The sequence below is a fragment of the Eucalyptus grandis genome, chromosome 10, assembly GCF_016545825.1.
Source record: "Eucalyptus grandis isolate ANBG69807.140 chromosome 10, ASM1654582v1, whole genome shotgun sequence".
NCBI classification, from domain to species: domain Eukaryota; kingdom Viridiplantae; phylum Streptophyta; class Magnoliopsida; order Myrtales; family Myrtaceae; genus Eucalyptus; species Eucalyptus grandis.
Genome location: NC_052621.1, coordinates 15,088,873 through 15,105,878, shown reverse-complemented (window position 1 = coordinate 15,105,878; position 17,006 = coordinate 15,088,873). Strand labels below are relative to the sequence as shown.

Genomic DNA, 17,006 nt, shown 5'->3' with positions numbered 1-17,006 from the left:
GAGCGACATATTGCCTTAAGATTACTTGAGAAAAATATAATTGTAACTGGGACGGTGGACAAATGATCGAGAAAAAATCATTATTTGTTTTATCGAAGATGTGATAAATTTAATCAATCATAAGTATATGAAACGCTTGGAAATCTGCATCGTTATAGTAGGACCTACTATAATTAGATCCATCAAATGCTAACCTTTCGAAACGTGGTGAGTCTTCCCCTTTTTTATATCCAGCTATTTTGGTCTAGTTACAAGACCAACAACTCTTGTATAATGAAAGGTGAATTTTCATGGAAGCATGTGTCACGGCCGAAAGTTAGCATGTCCAAGAGGTTATCGATCGGCCCGTGACACATGCATATAGCACATATGCGAATGTCTGAAGAGTCTCATCTTTTGATCAAACCATCGCCAAAGTTTGTTCGAAGAACCAAGAACATGAATGATATCGTCAAAGATTTACACTCATGATTTAGCACCGAATAGGACATACCCGAAGAATGGAATAATATTAATCAGTAAAGTCCAAAATGAACAAGAAAAAAAAATCATAAATCAAGTCATAATCATGAAGCTGGAAAAAGACTAAAGCACGTCAGAAAGAATCTGCATTATCAGCCATTGGGAAATCACAAAGCTGCTCTTTCCCTGCTTCATCGAACAGCCAATTCAATAGCAATGACAACTGCTCCTGATCGTCGGCACCAAACCTCAGCCTACTCTCATCCTGGAGATGGCTGATCTCGGGTGACATTGATCGGGAGAAACCAGAGGTCGAAGAATCTAACGACTCCAATTTGATCAGTGACTCGAACACATTATCAGACACCTCAGTCCTGTTGCTCGGCATCCCTCCTCCTGAAGATGTCGAATCAGTCATGCTTAAATCCGCCACCACCGTTCTGTGAGCCTGCTTTGCCGGATCTTTTGTCCACCCCTTGAGCAACTTAGCTATGTTCTCAGTGCTTGAAGGGTAAATAGTCGTCAGTGTTTGGACAGGTTTTGATGAAAGGGAAGATCCAGGAAAGGGCTTGTGTTTGGCTTCAGAGAGATCAGATGAAGCGGAGGGCTTTTCGGGAGACAAGGCATCACATAGAGCTTGTCTGGCCAAGTGAATGTCAGTTTGGAGCCTTTTTTCCCATTGGCCTCTAGACATTGGAATTGGATCTTCATAAGGGCTTAGTTCTAGTTTCTTGAGCTTCTTCTTGAGATGTGTATTCCAGTAGTTTTTAATGTCATTGTCTGTTCTCTCAGGAAGGTATGATGCTATGGCTGCCCATCTTCACCAGAAGTAAATGTCCCATCAATATACATATGAACTACTATCTAAGCTGCTAATAAATATATTTTGCATATGGACATTGTACTAATTTTTAATATCTATTATTCTCCCAATAAATGTTTGTGAAAGGTGTTCTCACACTGATAAGGTGAATGACATTGTATAGATTTTCCAATCAAATGTGGCACAATTTCGAGAAAAGTGGTCGCAAGGTAAATGGCAACTGAAATATTTTCTTGAAGAAAATTCATAAACTAACCAGTCTACTGGGTCTCTTTTTATGAACAAAGCTATTTGCTTCATGCGCTTAGTAGAATCTTTCCCTAATTTTTCCTCAGACCTTGTGGGCAGAAGGGGGAAGGGGGCCAGGGGGTGGGGGGTGGAGAGAGAGAGAGAGAAAGAGGGGGTTGGGTTGGTAAATCACCTATTGCCCAGAAGAGCTTGAAGGTGGATGATCATCTTCTCCTCCTGATCTGTGAAGTTGCCTCTTTTGATCCCTGGCCTTAGGTAATTAGTCCACCTAAGCCTGCAGCTCTTACTGCATCTGACCAACCCTGAAATGCATCCACAAGGAAAAACAAGATATCAGACTCCAATCAAAGTTTATGCTCCAAAATATAACAAAAAGCTTGAACTTGGTGCACAATTACATTAAAGAAAAATATAAAGAGAGACAGTAAACCTGTTTTGGTAGGAATAGATCTCCAATTCCCAGGTCCATGCTCCTGAATGTAAGTCACCAGTATGATATCCTCTTCGGGAGTCCAGGGACCTTTTTTGACCCCATTTTGATCGCAGCATGGTGGTCTTCCCATTCCAAAACCACTCAACCCTCTTCACTTCTCAGCAAATAATATCTTTCCGTTTGCTTCAACTAGGCTTCTTCTTCTTTTCTTTTTCTCGTTCTTCTCTTTTCTGTTTGTGTAATTTTTGCCTTGGTAAAAAAAGTGCTAATCCTGAGACCCTTTTGCTTTATATAATGGAGAGAGAAATAGAGCAAGAGATCGGAGAGGGATTGGCATTGACGGTGAGAAGTGTGAGATGGGGCTGACCAAGAAGGTAAGGCCGAGAGTCAAAAGAGATGACAGCGAAGAGAAGCATTTAAGACCCCACCAGAAGGAGCTTGAGTCAGCTACAATGCAAATGGGGCAAACAATCTCTCACTATTGTCTCCCAAAACCGCGTGGGGCATTCAATTCAACGTGGAAAAGCCCTAACGCTGCATTAAATGTAGACGATGTGTTCACACTTTCCAGAGCGACCTTTACACTAGTAAAAGCTAATATTACCCATTGCAATAGTATGTTGGCATTGCCTTACATTCAACTTATATGAAAAATAGTACTTTTAGACTTATAGCAGTGAAAATAAACATGAATTGTAACCGAAAATATCACTTGAAATAAGACATATCATTTGAAAGATGATTGAATATCGTGGGTCCATTTGTCTTTTATATGAATTCACTTCGCACTTACCATATATTTTCCATTCATATTTTACAAAAATCAAAATTAACAAGAACTATTTCTTTTTAACGAAAGCCATTTGGTCGTTTCTTTTTTAGTACTTATTATCCTTTAAGTAACTTATTTGTATGTTGTATTTTGCCACTTGTTGTATTGAACAGAGTCGAAGTAATTGGACTCTCTGTGCTTATGATTTTATAAGTCTGTAAATCAATTTTTCTCCAAATTATATTATGGATATATGATTAGAATTTTTCTTAAAATGTATATTACATCACATTGTACATAATAATTTTCTTATTCTCATATACTTGTCCTTTTAGATATTACTAAATCGATATATTATATATAAGCATGTAAATAATTAAAAAAGATCTCTTAATTTTCTTAATTAAATTTTCTTATTCTCATTGGTCAATTTTACTACTTATTTTAAAGAGATTTGCCTCCTTGGAAAAAATTTCAGATTTTCTTTTGGAAAAGAAAATGACTCATTTCTTTACAATTTAATGCATCGTATGACTCCCCCAGATTGTGTTTTTGATCAAAGTTGTGACAGAGACGCTACAGTATTGTAAAAAAGAACGATAATTACCATTAACTTAGAGCAGTGCAAGTTTAAGTGAACACGCAACACCCCCTCATATGTTGACATGGAAAAAGTAAGAATGACAGGGATATATTAGATGAAATTTATGTGCGCACTTTCTGTATAAAATGTTAATTAGATTAATTAGCAGATCAATCGGTATTTCATTTTTAATTACCATTAATATTCTGTGCATACTACCCAATTTGTAACTATTTCTTTTCTTTTTCACATAGCATGTGTCAACAATAGAATTTTCCAAAAAATATTGAGGCCGACGTGTGAGTGCATTAATAAGCAATCAAACACTTAATCTATCTAATGCACTAATAATTCAATAAATTAAGCTTTTAGTGAAGATAGGTCAATCCCAATATGTCACCAAACTCGAACTTAAACACACCTTGGCAATCTGAAAATAGCGATATTGGACTTGATACTCCAGACCAGTGTCATGTGTGGCTTTAAAAATACCATATGTAGTATTATAGGATATCCAACTTGTCTAAAACTATCAGTAGAGAGTGTACGTGCATCAAGCCTACATTAACCCGTACCAAAGCATTGCGAGCGTAACACTGGCTTTTTCCGTGGCCAAGCTAATGAGCATAGATAGTACGATAAAGGAAATGATACACACGAGTTGCAATTTACAGTGCGCAAAAAGTGCAAGGCTCACAAGCCCTACAGAAAGAAATGTCTTGATCTTTTGTATTTATGAAAAAGAGGCAAACGAGTGTTTCTACTGAACATAACAAATAGATATTGGTGCAACCAGGATAATCCTAGGAAATTTTTTAACAATTCAGAAAATTAAATAAGGATAAAACAGCCAAAAAAAAAGGAAATCATAAAAGGGCAAAACTAGCTCTGAAAAAAGCTCCAAAATTAAAATGTTCTTTGAAACACGCTTAAACAACGGATTTTGAGACCCCAAACAATAGCAATGGTAAATAGGGCCCCAACTTGGCTACAGTGTAGTATTTGGGATAAGCTCCGCGGATTGATATAATGGATCATGTAACTCCCCTTGAATGAAAAGCTATAGTCATTTTATCGCACGTTGAGTGAATCCTTGCCGTGAACTCGCCTGTGGGATCCTGCTTCTCTGAATGCCCCAAAACGGGCAAAAGAATGCTTCAAGTACCATAATTTTGCACAGAGGGACACTTAAGTGCCATAACTTACGAAAGGTACACTTAAGTGCCACATTCGAAGAAAAACGGATCACTTAAGTGCAACTCTAGCCTAAGTCTGGCCAAAACGCCGACGTGGCATTTTTCTGGCGAACGGAGCCCAAAACGACGCCGTTTTGCACGCTGACGTGGCCAAATAATGCAAAAACGGCGTAGTTTTGGGTTGACGTGGTAAAAAATAATAAAATTTAATTTAAAATATTAAAATTTTAAAAATTAGAAAAATAAAATTTTAAAAAAAAGGAAAGGGGGAGGCAGGCTGAGGGATTAGCCCTCGGTCGCCGCCGACGCCGCCCTGACGCCACCGGAAAGGGCTGGTGACGGCGAGGGGAGGGTCGACCAAGGTTGCCGGGCCTTGGCTGACCGACAGCGAGGGGTCGTAGCCCTCGCCCGAGATCCAGCGAGGGTCGCAGGCCCTTGCCCGGCCGGGACAAGGGCCGCCACCCACCGGGGTCGCCCGGCCGAGCGATAGCCCTTGGCCCGGTCGGGCAAGGGCCGTCAACCCTCGCCGGATCCGGGCAAGGGCCGCGACCCTCCCCGCATCGTGGCCAGTGGTGAGGGCTCGCGGCCCTTGCCCAGATCCGGCGAGGGTCGACGGCCCTCACTCGGCCGGGCCAAGGGCCGCCACCCGTTGGGGCGACCCTCGGTGGGCAATGACCCTTGGCACGGCCGAGCGAGGGCCCGCAACCCTCGCCGAGATCCGGGCGAGGGCCGTGACCCTCGCCCGATTCGAGGGGAGGGCTCACGAGCCCTCCTCGCCAACCTTTCCTAGCGGCGGCGGGGTGACGGGCGAGGGCGATCCTCGCCGCCTCCCTCCCCCTTTCCCTTTTTTTTTTTTTTAAAAAAAAAATTCTAATTTTTAAAATTTTAAATTATTATTTTTTAAAATTTTAACTAAATTTAATTTTAAAATTTTTATTTTTTAATATTTTAACTAAATTTAATTTTAAATTTAATTTAATTTATATATATATTGCCACGTCGGCATGCAAAACGACGTCGTTTTGGGCTCCGTTCGCCGGAAAAATACCACGTCGGCGTTTTGGCAGAACTTTGGCCGGATTGGCACTCAAGTGATCCATTTTACTTCAATTTTGGCACTAAGTGTATATTTCGTAAGTTATGGCACTTAAGTGTCCCTTTGTACAAAGTTAAGGCACTCTAGGGGTTCGCACGTCCCCCAAAACGTCTTCAGCAGCCACGTCCATGACAAAGAGAAGAAAAATGATGTTAAATGTGTTGTAATGCAAGAATGCGATTCTAGGGAATACAAGCATTGATTTCCAAGATAAGAAGGCGACCGGTTAGAAAATAAGTTGGGTGCCTGGCTCGAGGCTTTCCTTCGGAGAATAAGGAAAATGAGGGGAATGAAAGTGGGTTTAGGGAATAGGTTAAGTCCAAATTTTTGGGAGAAGGAGAAGGAGAAGGAGGTAAATCTATGAATTTGTAGCATTTTCCTCCCACATTTTCTTTCCCTAAGTCTCCAAAAGTGTACATTAGCTTGTTTAGTCCAAGCCATCATTTGGAGGAGATGTATGTATAGGTGATAATTGATAAATAAAAGAAACTTATGTTCACCTAATGCTTAAATTAATTGCAGACTCCTAACGTGTTGCCCATGTTTCTCCCAAATGAGTATTAAATACGTCAGACAAATCCACATGGCAACTCCAGTTTCCATAATAAATTATTTAACGATGTAATTGGAATAAAATTCCATACCTCGTTCCACTCGATCAGCTTTTTCCATCGAAATTTTCTGGTAGTGATAGGAGGCATATCAAATGAAAGGTTGACCGGAGTCTCACGCTTCTATCATGTAGAAGTAGATTGTCTAATAAAATATAATGCTAGATTTATTAGTATGACTTATGAAATTGATTCGTTTGGTAATGTGTTCAAATATAAATAACTTTTAAAATAAATGAATTACATTTAAGAACCAATAATCCCGTAATATAACACTCACTAAAAATAATTCTTGCATGTTCGGTAATTTCAGAAAAAGTTAATATTATGAAAAACTTCAAACTAGTATATATGTCACGCCCCAAGGCTCCGAGCGCATGCACATCCCTCGGTGGTCGATGAAATTGCAACGTCCTAAGACGTGTCACCAACCCATTCATTTTATTGCACATGCGGAAGCGAATAAACAAATCCCCTGACAGCTAACAGCATGAGATAGAAAAGCAAGATAACAAATTCACAACCAAAACACGCTTTTATAAATAAACTAGGTTTATATACAAGACTAGTCTGTCTACCAAAACGATCAGCCCTCAAAAAGGAAATTGTTCTACGACCTCCTAGTCGGACATGTTCACCAACCCTTCGAACTCCATAGGCTCAGGGGGCGTCAGGTCTTCCACAGCACCATCACGATGGTCAGCTGTACCCTCGCCAAAAGTGGCGTCAACAACCACAGCGAGGACCTCAAAACGCTAGAGGGGACCCACTCTGTATCCATTGAGCCTACAACGAAACCACACCCTAAATCGATGAGGTACCCTCTAAGGTAGGCCCTCATTTGTCATGCCCCAATCCTCGAGTGCGTGCCCATCCCTCGATGGTCGATAAATTTGCGACGTCCCAGAACGTATTGCTGACCGTTCATTTTTAACGCACATGCGGAAGTGAAACAATTATCCGTGATAATAACCAACACGGGATAGAAAAGCATGAAACATATTCACAACCAGAACACTTTTATAAACACCCTAGTTTATGTACAACAAAAGACTAAGTCAAGAATCTACATAGGCTCCGGAGGTGTCGGGTCCTCCACAACACCATCAGGAGAGTCAGCTACATTCTCGCCCAAAGCGGTTTTTGAGCACAATGACAGGGATATCAAATCCCTCGATGGGGCTCACCCTATACCCATTGAGTCCATGGAGGTATCACACCCTGAATCGATAAGGTACCCTCTCAGGTAGGCCCTCATCGACCTAGACGGTGGTCACCACTAGCTCATAGACCCAATGACTACCGAGGACCAGGACATCCATGCCCTGCTCAGTAATAGCCCACAACTATCCAAAACATTCTAGAGTGTCGCGACCTAAATTTCGGGTGCATCACCTAAAACTAGGTTAATGGACTACTGAGTCTTTAAACTTAGCTCGGGCTCTCCTAATCCCATACCAATTCGCGACTTAAGTCTAAATTTTTAAATATGCAAGAGGTTATTATTAGGAGTCGCCACTAATCGGTTTATGGTAAGTCGATTAGACACCTAAGTAAAATAAAGGGACATTTATTTTACTCCTACGAACCAGAGACTAAGGGTACGGGGACTTGGTTACACTAGAATTTTCTAATGCAATTTCGGTACCGTTTCTTTTTATTTTCAAAAATGTTTTTTCAGGCAGCTTTGATTTATTTTAAGCTAAACTACTATCATGCAAATGGTGACCACACGGGTGCTCATCCATTATTAAAAATTCAAAATAATAAATTGCATCACACAAAGCAAGCAATCATTTTTTTTTTTTTGGGTTTTCTAAAAATTAGGATTCTTTATGAAAATGCAATTTTAAACTAAATGACTTAATCTTATTAATATGAAAATTTTAATTAAATGGGCCTATTATGCAAACTAATTATTATGCACCTCATGACCTAACTTCACTAATTAACAAGTTTTGATTAAATAATCCTATTATGCAAACTAGTTAACATGCACCTAGTATTTTGGATTTTTTTTATTTATTGAAATTCAGAATTTATAAAGATCCTAATTAATCTATCTAAAAAGGGATAATTTTCTAATTTATTCTAGGGATTAATTTGACTTAAACCCTATCCTATCTTAGAAAACTATTGTTTAATTTTTTTTTATTTTAAAAAGAGGATGAGAATATGAAAATGTGCCAATTATATCTAAGACTCTAAAATGGGCTATTTAAGTCTAATCCTAACTTATTATTTTTTTTTAAATATCTAAAAATACAGTCCAAAAAATATAATCCTAAAAATTTGATCAATTAAACCTACATGTCTAATTTATTAAACATATATGTCCTATATGCTCAATGAAGATTTTGATTATTTATTTATTTTTTATTTTGATTTTTTTTAGTTTTTTTTAAAGATAAGTAATTATTAAATCTAAACTATCAACAAAATCAAGCGAGGAAGGATTAAAATAATCGAAAAAATAACCTGTTGTCTCAGGTCAAATTAACGGTTATTATAATCCTAATTATCACAGCAAAGAGATCAAAATAATTACAAATCGACCAAGTCTTACGGACCAAATTAAATAATTATTGTGATTTAACAATTAAAATCTCACTAAAAAGCCCAACAATTAAAATAATTAAAAAAATGATCCAATGTCTTTCGGATCAAATTAATAATTATAATAATTCCAGACAAAATCCCAGCGGATAATGCATACTAAATTCACAAATATTAACATCCAATATTGCAATTTAGATAACTAAACTTAAAGATGCTATCAAATAAAATAAAAATAACATAAACTAAACTACCTAAATGAGGGGAGGGGACTTGTAGCAACGTTGGTGAGCGGGATTCTGAGGCGGAGGCGAGCAACGGACTGGACTTAGCCACGGGTGGGTCGTCGGTTGCAGAGGCGCACGGTGTCGGACTCCGAGCGGTGGTGCGGCGAGTAAATGTCGCAAGTGTCGCTTGTGGCCTCGATTTGTAGGACGATGGGCTACCGTGGGTGTCGGGCGTTGGTTGTCGCAAGGCAGCGGTGTTCGAACGGAGCGGAGGTGGAGCTGGACCGCGGGTTGTTGGGTGGCGACGTCGGCAGCGGTGCGGGGCTCGGCTGGCGTTGGGGCGTCGCGGACTCTAGGTAGCAACGGCGTCGAGCTCCGGTGTAGGGGTGTGTTGAATCGGGCAGCACTCTGGCACAGTGACAAGCGAGCAGGAGGCAACGGCGTTGGGTCGCCTGGTGGAGAACAGCAGCAGCGCCTCGAGCTACTAGGCGGTGGTGTAGCTGCAGGCGGAGCAGAGGAGGTCAGTGCAGGTTACTGCAACGGGCAGTCAAGGCGGGGCCGTAAAGGTGTCGGGTGCTAGGTTGAGGCGAGCGGCGAGGTCAGGAGCGACAGGCTTCGGAGCTCCGGCGTCGGGCTGGGCAGCAGCAGGTTGCGGGTGCAGAGGCGCGGCAGTGGGCGTCGATCCGGGTAGTAGGGATCACCGGTGGGGGAGAGGCGCGGTGGCGGAGATGTGGCGGAGGCTAGGGGTGCAGTGCGTCGGAGGGGTAGCGGCGGAGACGCGAAGGTGGCTGGTGGAGGTGGCGCCGGCACGCTGGACAGCGCGGGCACGCCTGGAATGATCGGGAGGGCCCTTTGGAGAAGACGACACTGTAGCGTTTCCTCTTTTTCTCCCCCTCACGTCACTTCCTACGTCTCCTCTCTCTGTCTCCTCTCGCTGTATTTTCTTTTGACTTTTTCTTGTCGAGAGAAAGGAGGGAAAAAGGGTTTTCCCTTTGACTAAGATGGACGATCGCAAGAATTTTCTCTCCAAATTCTTTTGAATTCACCCCAATTTTTTTTTTTGCCCCCCGAGTTACGAAAAATGAAGCTCTCTTTTATACTAATTCCGAACGGCCACTTTGTATGGCATTTTTCAAGTTTCCATCTTCTATCGCATTAAATCAGAGCTATAAATCAGAGCATGATTTCGCAATCAGCTCGATCCTGCTCAAATTTCTTCCATTTTGCAAAATTCTTGCCTCTTATTCACTTGATTTTTAAATTGTTTCTGCATTTAACAAAATCCGAATGCTCATCAGAATTTCAAATTTCCATGCATAATCAATCAAATCAATTTCCCTCATTTTTTTTTTCATTTTTTCCTTTTATTTGTTCCAATGCAATTTTTATTTTCTTTATTTTCCTAGATTTGCTAAAAATAAGTGTCAACAGCTACCCCTCTTTGAATGTGAGCTCGTAGAGGTTGCCTTCAAAGACAAGTTGAGACCTAAATGTTAATCATGCAGATGTACTGAGTGACTCTTTTTTTTTTTTTTTTTTGGCGGGAAGATGAATCCCATTTTGAAATGAAATTTATATGATGCATGAAAATGCTAATGCAAATGATAAAGGAACTTCCCTAGAATTACTTACCTTCGCGGATGGTAGAGTAACTCAAGATAGATTGGTGTTACATGTCCAGGACCCGTACCATTCTACGGTTGCCCAAAATAGTAACATGGCTTCGTAAAGAGACTACTTTCCCAGGACCCGTACCACTCTACGGTCGCCTAGAATAGTAACATGACTTCGCAAAGTGACTGCTTTCCCAGGACCCGTACCATTCTACGGTCGCCTAGTATGGCATTGTTTGGTTGTGTCTAGGACTCGTACCATTCTACGGTCACCTAAACGAAAAAATGATTTTTCAAGACTCGTACCATTCTACGGTCGCTTAAACTGGGATTCATTTTCAGGACCCGTACCATTCTACGGTCGCCTCGACGAAGAAAATTATTTTTCCAGGACCCGTACCATTCTACGATCGCCTATTAGAGCAATAAATGTTGTCTAGGACCCGTACCATTCTACGGTTGCCTAGAATAAGGTTTTGCTTGGCTAGGACCCAAACCATTCTTCGGTCGCCCAGCCTTGCGACAGAAATCATCCGACCAGGACCCGAACCATTCTTCGGTCGCCTTAATCAGATTGAATCTGGAGAAAAAATTTTGGGGGACAACTCAATTGAGTGTCGGTATGCTTAAAAGGGAATACCTGTGCAATGACAAATATTCAAGGTATGGCTAGAGATATACTCACCTGGTAACATCTCCGATCTTCGGGGATACGTCTCCTGCAAAACATGGTCATAGGAGATGCAACATGCACTTGTAATCATAAACATACATCGATTTAATGGAGGTTCATGATGATTTCCATTAATCGTGCATCACCTAATTTCCATTGGGAAGTATCTTAAAAGAATATTCCAATCTGAACACATGAGTGTCATGGATGTGTCAAATGAGGGATCTTTTGGTCTGAAATGACTTTTCTCTCATCCTTATCAAAAGAGTTGTTTCATCCTGACCTTTGACGCAGGATGTTGGCAACCACTCTATCACAATGTCATCATGTCAAACAAGGTTTTGTGCAATCTCGCAAGTGATACGACCTTACCAATCTGAGAGGTCTTGAACAAGGACCGTAATGTGGGCTTAGTCAACGGCTTAACAAAAGGGACTCTTTGAGTCGAGGCTTTTGAAAGAATGAGTGATATTCTGTAATCATCTCTGGGTTTACAAGTCAAGAACCCTGCAAAATGAGAAAGAAATAATCTTGCTCGCACTTCTTCGAGTGATGCTTAAAACATGTGAACCCCTAGGTTAATTCAAGTGCCCTAATCAGAAGAGACTTTGCAAGGGACGTAACGTAGGCTTGGTTCATAGGTTGAGAAATGAAAGGATCATTAGGCTCAAAAAGTGTTTAGGGGAGGGTTAAAGTTGATGATCATCTTGACATTTCCACCACTTTCCTTCTCCACTGTCGAAGATTTTTTATCACAACTCCATTGATTGCAACAACATTTGAGAGTTTTTTGTACCACCTTGTTGGGGATGACTTACTATATCAAGAGTTTGATTTGATTTTTTTTTTTTTTTTTGGCATTGGCCTTACTTTTACCAGGCACACTGCTTTTTCATGCCCCATTATTTTGCACTTATTTTTTGAACTTGCACAACCATCATTTGCAGCATTCTAAACCATGTTACTTGAATGGTTCTTTTTGCCTTGCCCCAATGTGGGGGATGATTACTAACTGGGTTTAATATGAAATAAATTCATAGGCTCAAGTGGGCTATGCAATGGATAAAAGTGTATAGGATAAAGAAAGAACTGCTCTTCGTCATCCTAAAGCACTTCAAATTACCGTACGAGTTACACTGCAAAAGCAATATTCGAATATTGATGCAAGTGGGAGCAAGAAGATTCCTACCATTCATTTCAAATTTGCCCCAATGTGGGATGATTCTTGACAGGGATAATTTTAAAAATCTCCATAAGTGTGTGGGGCTCAAAGGGGTTGAGCAATGGATCACCTGTAATGTTTGGGATAAAGAAATGAATGCCTCTCATCACCTTGGTTGACATACCCTTTGCGAGATAGCCCTCTTCCTTGCGGGCATGGAATTTTTCACACAACTCACTAGGGGTTAGTGTATGAAACAGTGTATGGAATAAGGTTTGCCTTTCATCATTCCAAAGTATCCCATTTGACACATTCAATTTATCTCACATAATTCATCAAGGGAGAACAAAATGCAAGATTTGCAATAAATTTGAACAATTGAACTCATTGAAGCAATTTATTCATCATCGAAATGCTTGCAGTTCAAAACATGACATGGAAAATTCTATCATGGGTAATACTTCTTGACAGCATCTGAATTAACAGGAGTGGAAAACTCATGACCATACATTTCTGCCAAGATCGAGGCACATTCAGGAAGTATCTTCTTTACCACATACGGGCCATTGTAATTTGGAGCGAACTTGCCTCTAGGCTCCGGAATTGGATTGGACCATTTCCGCACCTTTACATGTTACAAGACTATGTCTGAAACAAAAAATATATGGGTCAAAAAGACAAACAAAGTAAATCAAGTTTTATTTTATTTTTTTTTTTTTTTTAAAAGCATTTGGAAAGGCATTTTTTTGAAACATTTTGACACGAGAAAGCATGATGAAACCCAGGCCTCAGAATTCTTCTTGGATTTTTCTTTTCTTTTATCGGTTGGATATCATCACCGGGCTGGTTTGGTATACCTCATCATGCCCTCAAAATAAAACTTGTAATTTCATTGAAATTCATCAATCAGTTACATTTATTGGATGAAAAAAATGCAACACTTAATCACTAAAAAAAGAAATTGAAAACATCTCTCAAAAATAATAAAAATTCCCACGGGGGAATATGCAAAAGCAGTAAAAAAGTTACTCTTGTGGGCCAAAGCCCATCTCTTCAGGGGGTCCTTCATCAACAGCTCCTATAATGAGGTCGTCGAACAAGTTCGTATCCTCTTCCAACACATCATCAGGGTTCTCCGTTTCCGGGGGTGTCGGTCCATCCATGCCACCCCATCCATCGTTCGGCTGCCCCAGGGTGTCCATCACATGCACCTTCAAGCTCTTGATTCGACTGGCGTTATGTTCCAAGATAGCATTCACCGTACCCTCATGCTCTGGTAGCGGATTTTTCTGAACGTTCGGCCGAGCAGTTTAAAACAAAAAGGCCTTCGTGTCCAAGAGATTTTGGATCTTGTGCTTGAGGGTGAAACATTCATCAGTCGAATGCCCTAGTTCACCGCCATGGTAGTCACACTTCTTCATCGAGTCGTAACCTCGATTGCTTTCGCGGTTAGGACGCTTTGGTTCACTAGAAAGCAAACCTTTCTTTTGGAGAATTGCCAACACTTGAGATGGAGATCCAGGGAGAGGAGAGAACTGCCTTCTATTATTTGCTTGGGCAAATGATTAACGACCAGCAGTTTGTTGTTGCCTTTGATTCATTTGGATAGCTGGGTTGTGATTAGTACCTTCTGGGCTATAGGTCACATTCACATCCTCAACAACTTCCTTCTCTTTCTTGGCAGAGAATCTTTTAGTAGACGGTTCAGAAAACCATCCTTCCCTTATCCCCATCTCGATCTGTTCTCCTATAGGAATAAGCTGATTGAAGCTTTCAACATACGTACTGGCCATTCGGTTACGGAATTCAGATGGAAGGGTCTTCACGAATAACTTCATCAACTCCTTATTGGTGGGCTCAGGAGTAATTTGGACCGCCAGGTTTCTCCATCTCACAGCATACTCTTTAAATGACTCACTCCTTTTCTTTTCCATTCGCTCCAGGTCTTCTCGGGAAGGTGCAATGTCCATGTTGAACTTGTACTGTTTGAGGAACGCATCTGCCACTTCGTTCCAGGTTTCGAGGAGGTTTATGTTCTTCATCACGTACCAGTTTAGTGCGGGCCCGGTCAAAATTGCATGAAACGACTGGATCATAAGGGGCTCATTTTTTACGTGCTAGGCCATGCGCACATGGTACATCTGCAAATGAGACTTTGGACAAGATGTCCCGTCATACTTCTCGAACTCCGGCATTTTGAACTTGCTCGGCATTTTAACCTTCTCATAGACTAAGATGTCAAACGGGAGTGAGCTTTGAGACTCCTGCAGCTGTCTCACTTTCTCTTCCAGCTTTGTAATGCGCTCATCTTGATCTGTCTTGGGAACCATGTCATCTTCCAGCTCGGGCATTTCGTCATCACTCATTTGGGCCCTATTTGCTTGCCTCGGGACTACTATCTCGGGGAGAGCGGGTGGAGGAATCGGGTTCACTTGGAGGGATTGAAGTTGAGCTGTTACAAGCTGCATGGAAGTGGCTAACTGTTTGAGTTGATCTTCCACGGAGGACATGCGATCGCGCATCTCGCTTTGGTAAGCCATTTTAGCCTTTGATCGCGTAATAATGGGAGATCGCGGAGGATCCGTTTTTACCTAAAACAAAGAGGTAATGTAAGAACTAATGACAAGATAGAAAATGGCCCATGACAACAGTCTAACCGCCTGATTTTGATTCAAAATTCACTAGAAACATTAAACCAAACAATGAACTAAGAATTAAAATTCAAGTCCCTAAACATTGAACTAAAAATTGAATTGAAAATCGAAATCAAGCTCCCTAGACATTGGACTAAGAATCAAAATTCAAAAGATCTCATTTTATATGCTTTTGAGATTTCAACGCATTGCGAAGCTTCTTATTTTCAACTTCAATCATTTCCACTTTCCGCTTAAGATGCTCAATTTATGCTCGCTGAGTGGGCTTCTCATTCACATCAGGGACCACTGGACGTAAGGCAGCAAGAATCCATTGTTGTTGAATGTAGAATGCCGACGCATGGTGGACCTCCTCTTTGCCTTTCAGTCTTTTGGGCACCAAACTCTTTCTCGGGTGGCATTCATTCCATGCGGCAATGATCATCTGGATCTCGTTGAAGTAGTTATAATATGTTCGAATGAAACGAACTTGGAACATCTTTGTCTTTAGTGGTGGAGGAACTTCCTGAAGAGCTTGGTACTGACGGGCCACCCTATACGGGTAATAAGTAGTCGCACCAGAAAGACCCAGCAACGGGATTGGCTCATCATGCTTGTGTGAGAAACAAGCCTCCTCAACTCAGAACTATTTAGTATGCCATAGGAATGCCTTAGGATTAGGATTTTTCAAAAAATTAATCCAACGAGCGTACTGTTTATTTGGAGAAAAATGCTCTAAGATCGCAAATTTTTGTATGGGGTGCCTAAAATCATCAATCTTAAATTGTTTTATGAGATGCCCAAATCCTCTTATGTGGGAGAAAAACCATATTTGCAAAAGTTCAAGGAGTGCACGCATGGTCTTTTCTTCATTTTGTTTGAAACGGTTTAATGACAAAAATGTTTAAGCTAAAACCATATTGACATAATTTAACCCATCACAAACACGATTAACCACTCATGAAATTGACGGATCAATGGCATTTCTTCGATAAGGAAAAACAATTAGCCCGAAAAATGCTAACATGAAGATCCTAGCTTTTGACACCATTGAATGACTTGCAAAACAGCCTTTCAAAAACAAAAATGGGCATGCAAAACAGTTGGCCTTGACAATTTTCCTTACTCTTTCGGCTTCGATTTCTAAAAACTGTGATAATTCATAAATAGAATCTATACCGATAGGGGGTCTAACAAGTTCTTTTTCCAGGGGCATTCCAATGGCAACACTATATTCCTCAAGGGTTGGAGTCAATTCGTACTCACCAAATATGAAGGTAGAAGTTTGTGGACACTAGAAGTGAGGGAGTGCTTGTATCACACTAGAGTGGATGTTGATCTCCAATAGTGGGAGAAGTCGGGCAACCTAGTCTTCACATACCTCTGGCCCTCTTGATCTAACTGATCCAGCCACATCTTGAGCTCTTTTTTGGGAGTGGAAATGAATTGTACGTTGGTCCTCCCCATAGCATATAAAACAAGACCGGCGACGAAACCTATTATCATGGACCGACAAAATTGCAATAAAGTAAGTAAATTACGAAGTAAGAATTCAGACAACTTACTTTCACCGGAAGGAATGACAAGCACATAGACACACGCATGAAATGTGAGGCTCGATTTCTATCTAAAGGGCTTAACAAAGTGGAGCTAAGAGGATGATCTGACCGTTACAGTCTCGCATTAACGTGTCAGGTCCCCCTAACTCCGGCTCAGTCGAATGGAATGTCCAATAGTCACGCAGTCTCGCGGATATGGACAAACACATTCGACACCATGAAAAGACTTTCGGGGAAGAGAAGGTCAACCTCTACATAGCAATCTCGCTTTGGAGGAAGTATCATTCTCAACACCATCCTAGAAATCTTATCGCAGCCCAGGTCCGGCCACAGGTTGTGTGTGCAATAGTGTAGTACT

At 40.9% G+C, this 17,006-nt stretch overlaps 1 protein-coding gene across 1 annotated transcript; it reads right to left on the bottom strand.

Moving 5' to 3' along the window:
- Nucleotides 1-498: 498 nt before the first annotated feature.
- LOC104421991 (transcription factor MYB96) lies at nucleotides 499-2,303 on the bottom strand. The gene is made up of 3 exons (XM_010034189.3): nucleotides 1,965-2,303; nucleotides 1,707-1,836; nucleotides 499-1,280 (listed from the first exon to the last, which is right to left on the bottom strand). The coding sequence occupies exons 1-3, from the start codon at nucleotides 2,095-2,097 to the stop codon at nucleotides 596-598; spliced, it is 948 nt and encodes a 315-aa protein (XP_010032491.1). The 5' UTR covers nucleotides 2,098-2,303; the 3' UTR covers nucleotides 499-595.
- Nucleotides 2,304-17,006: the final 14,703 nt, after the last annotated feature.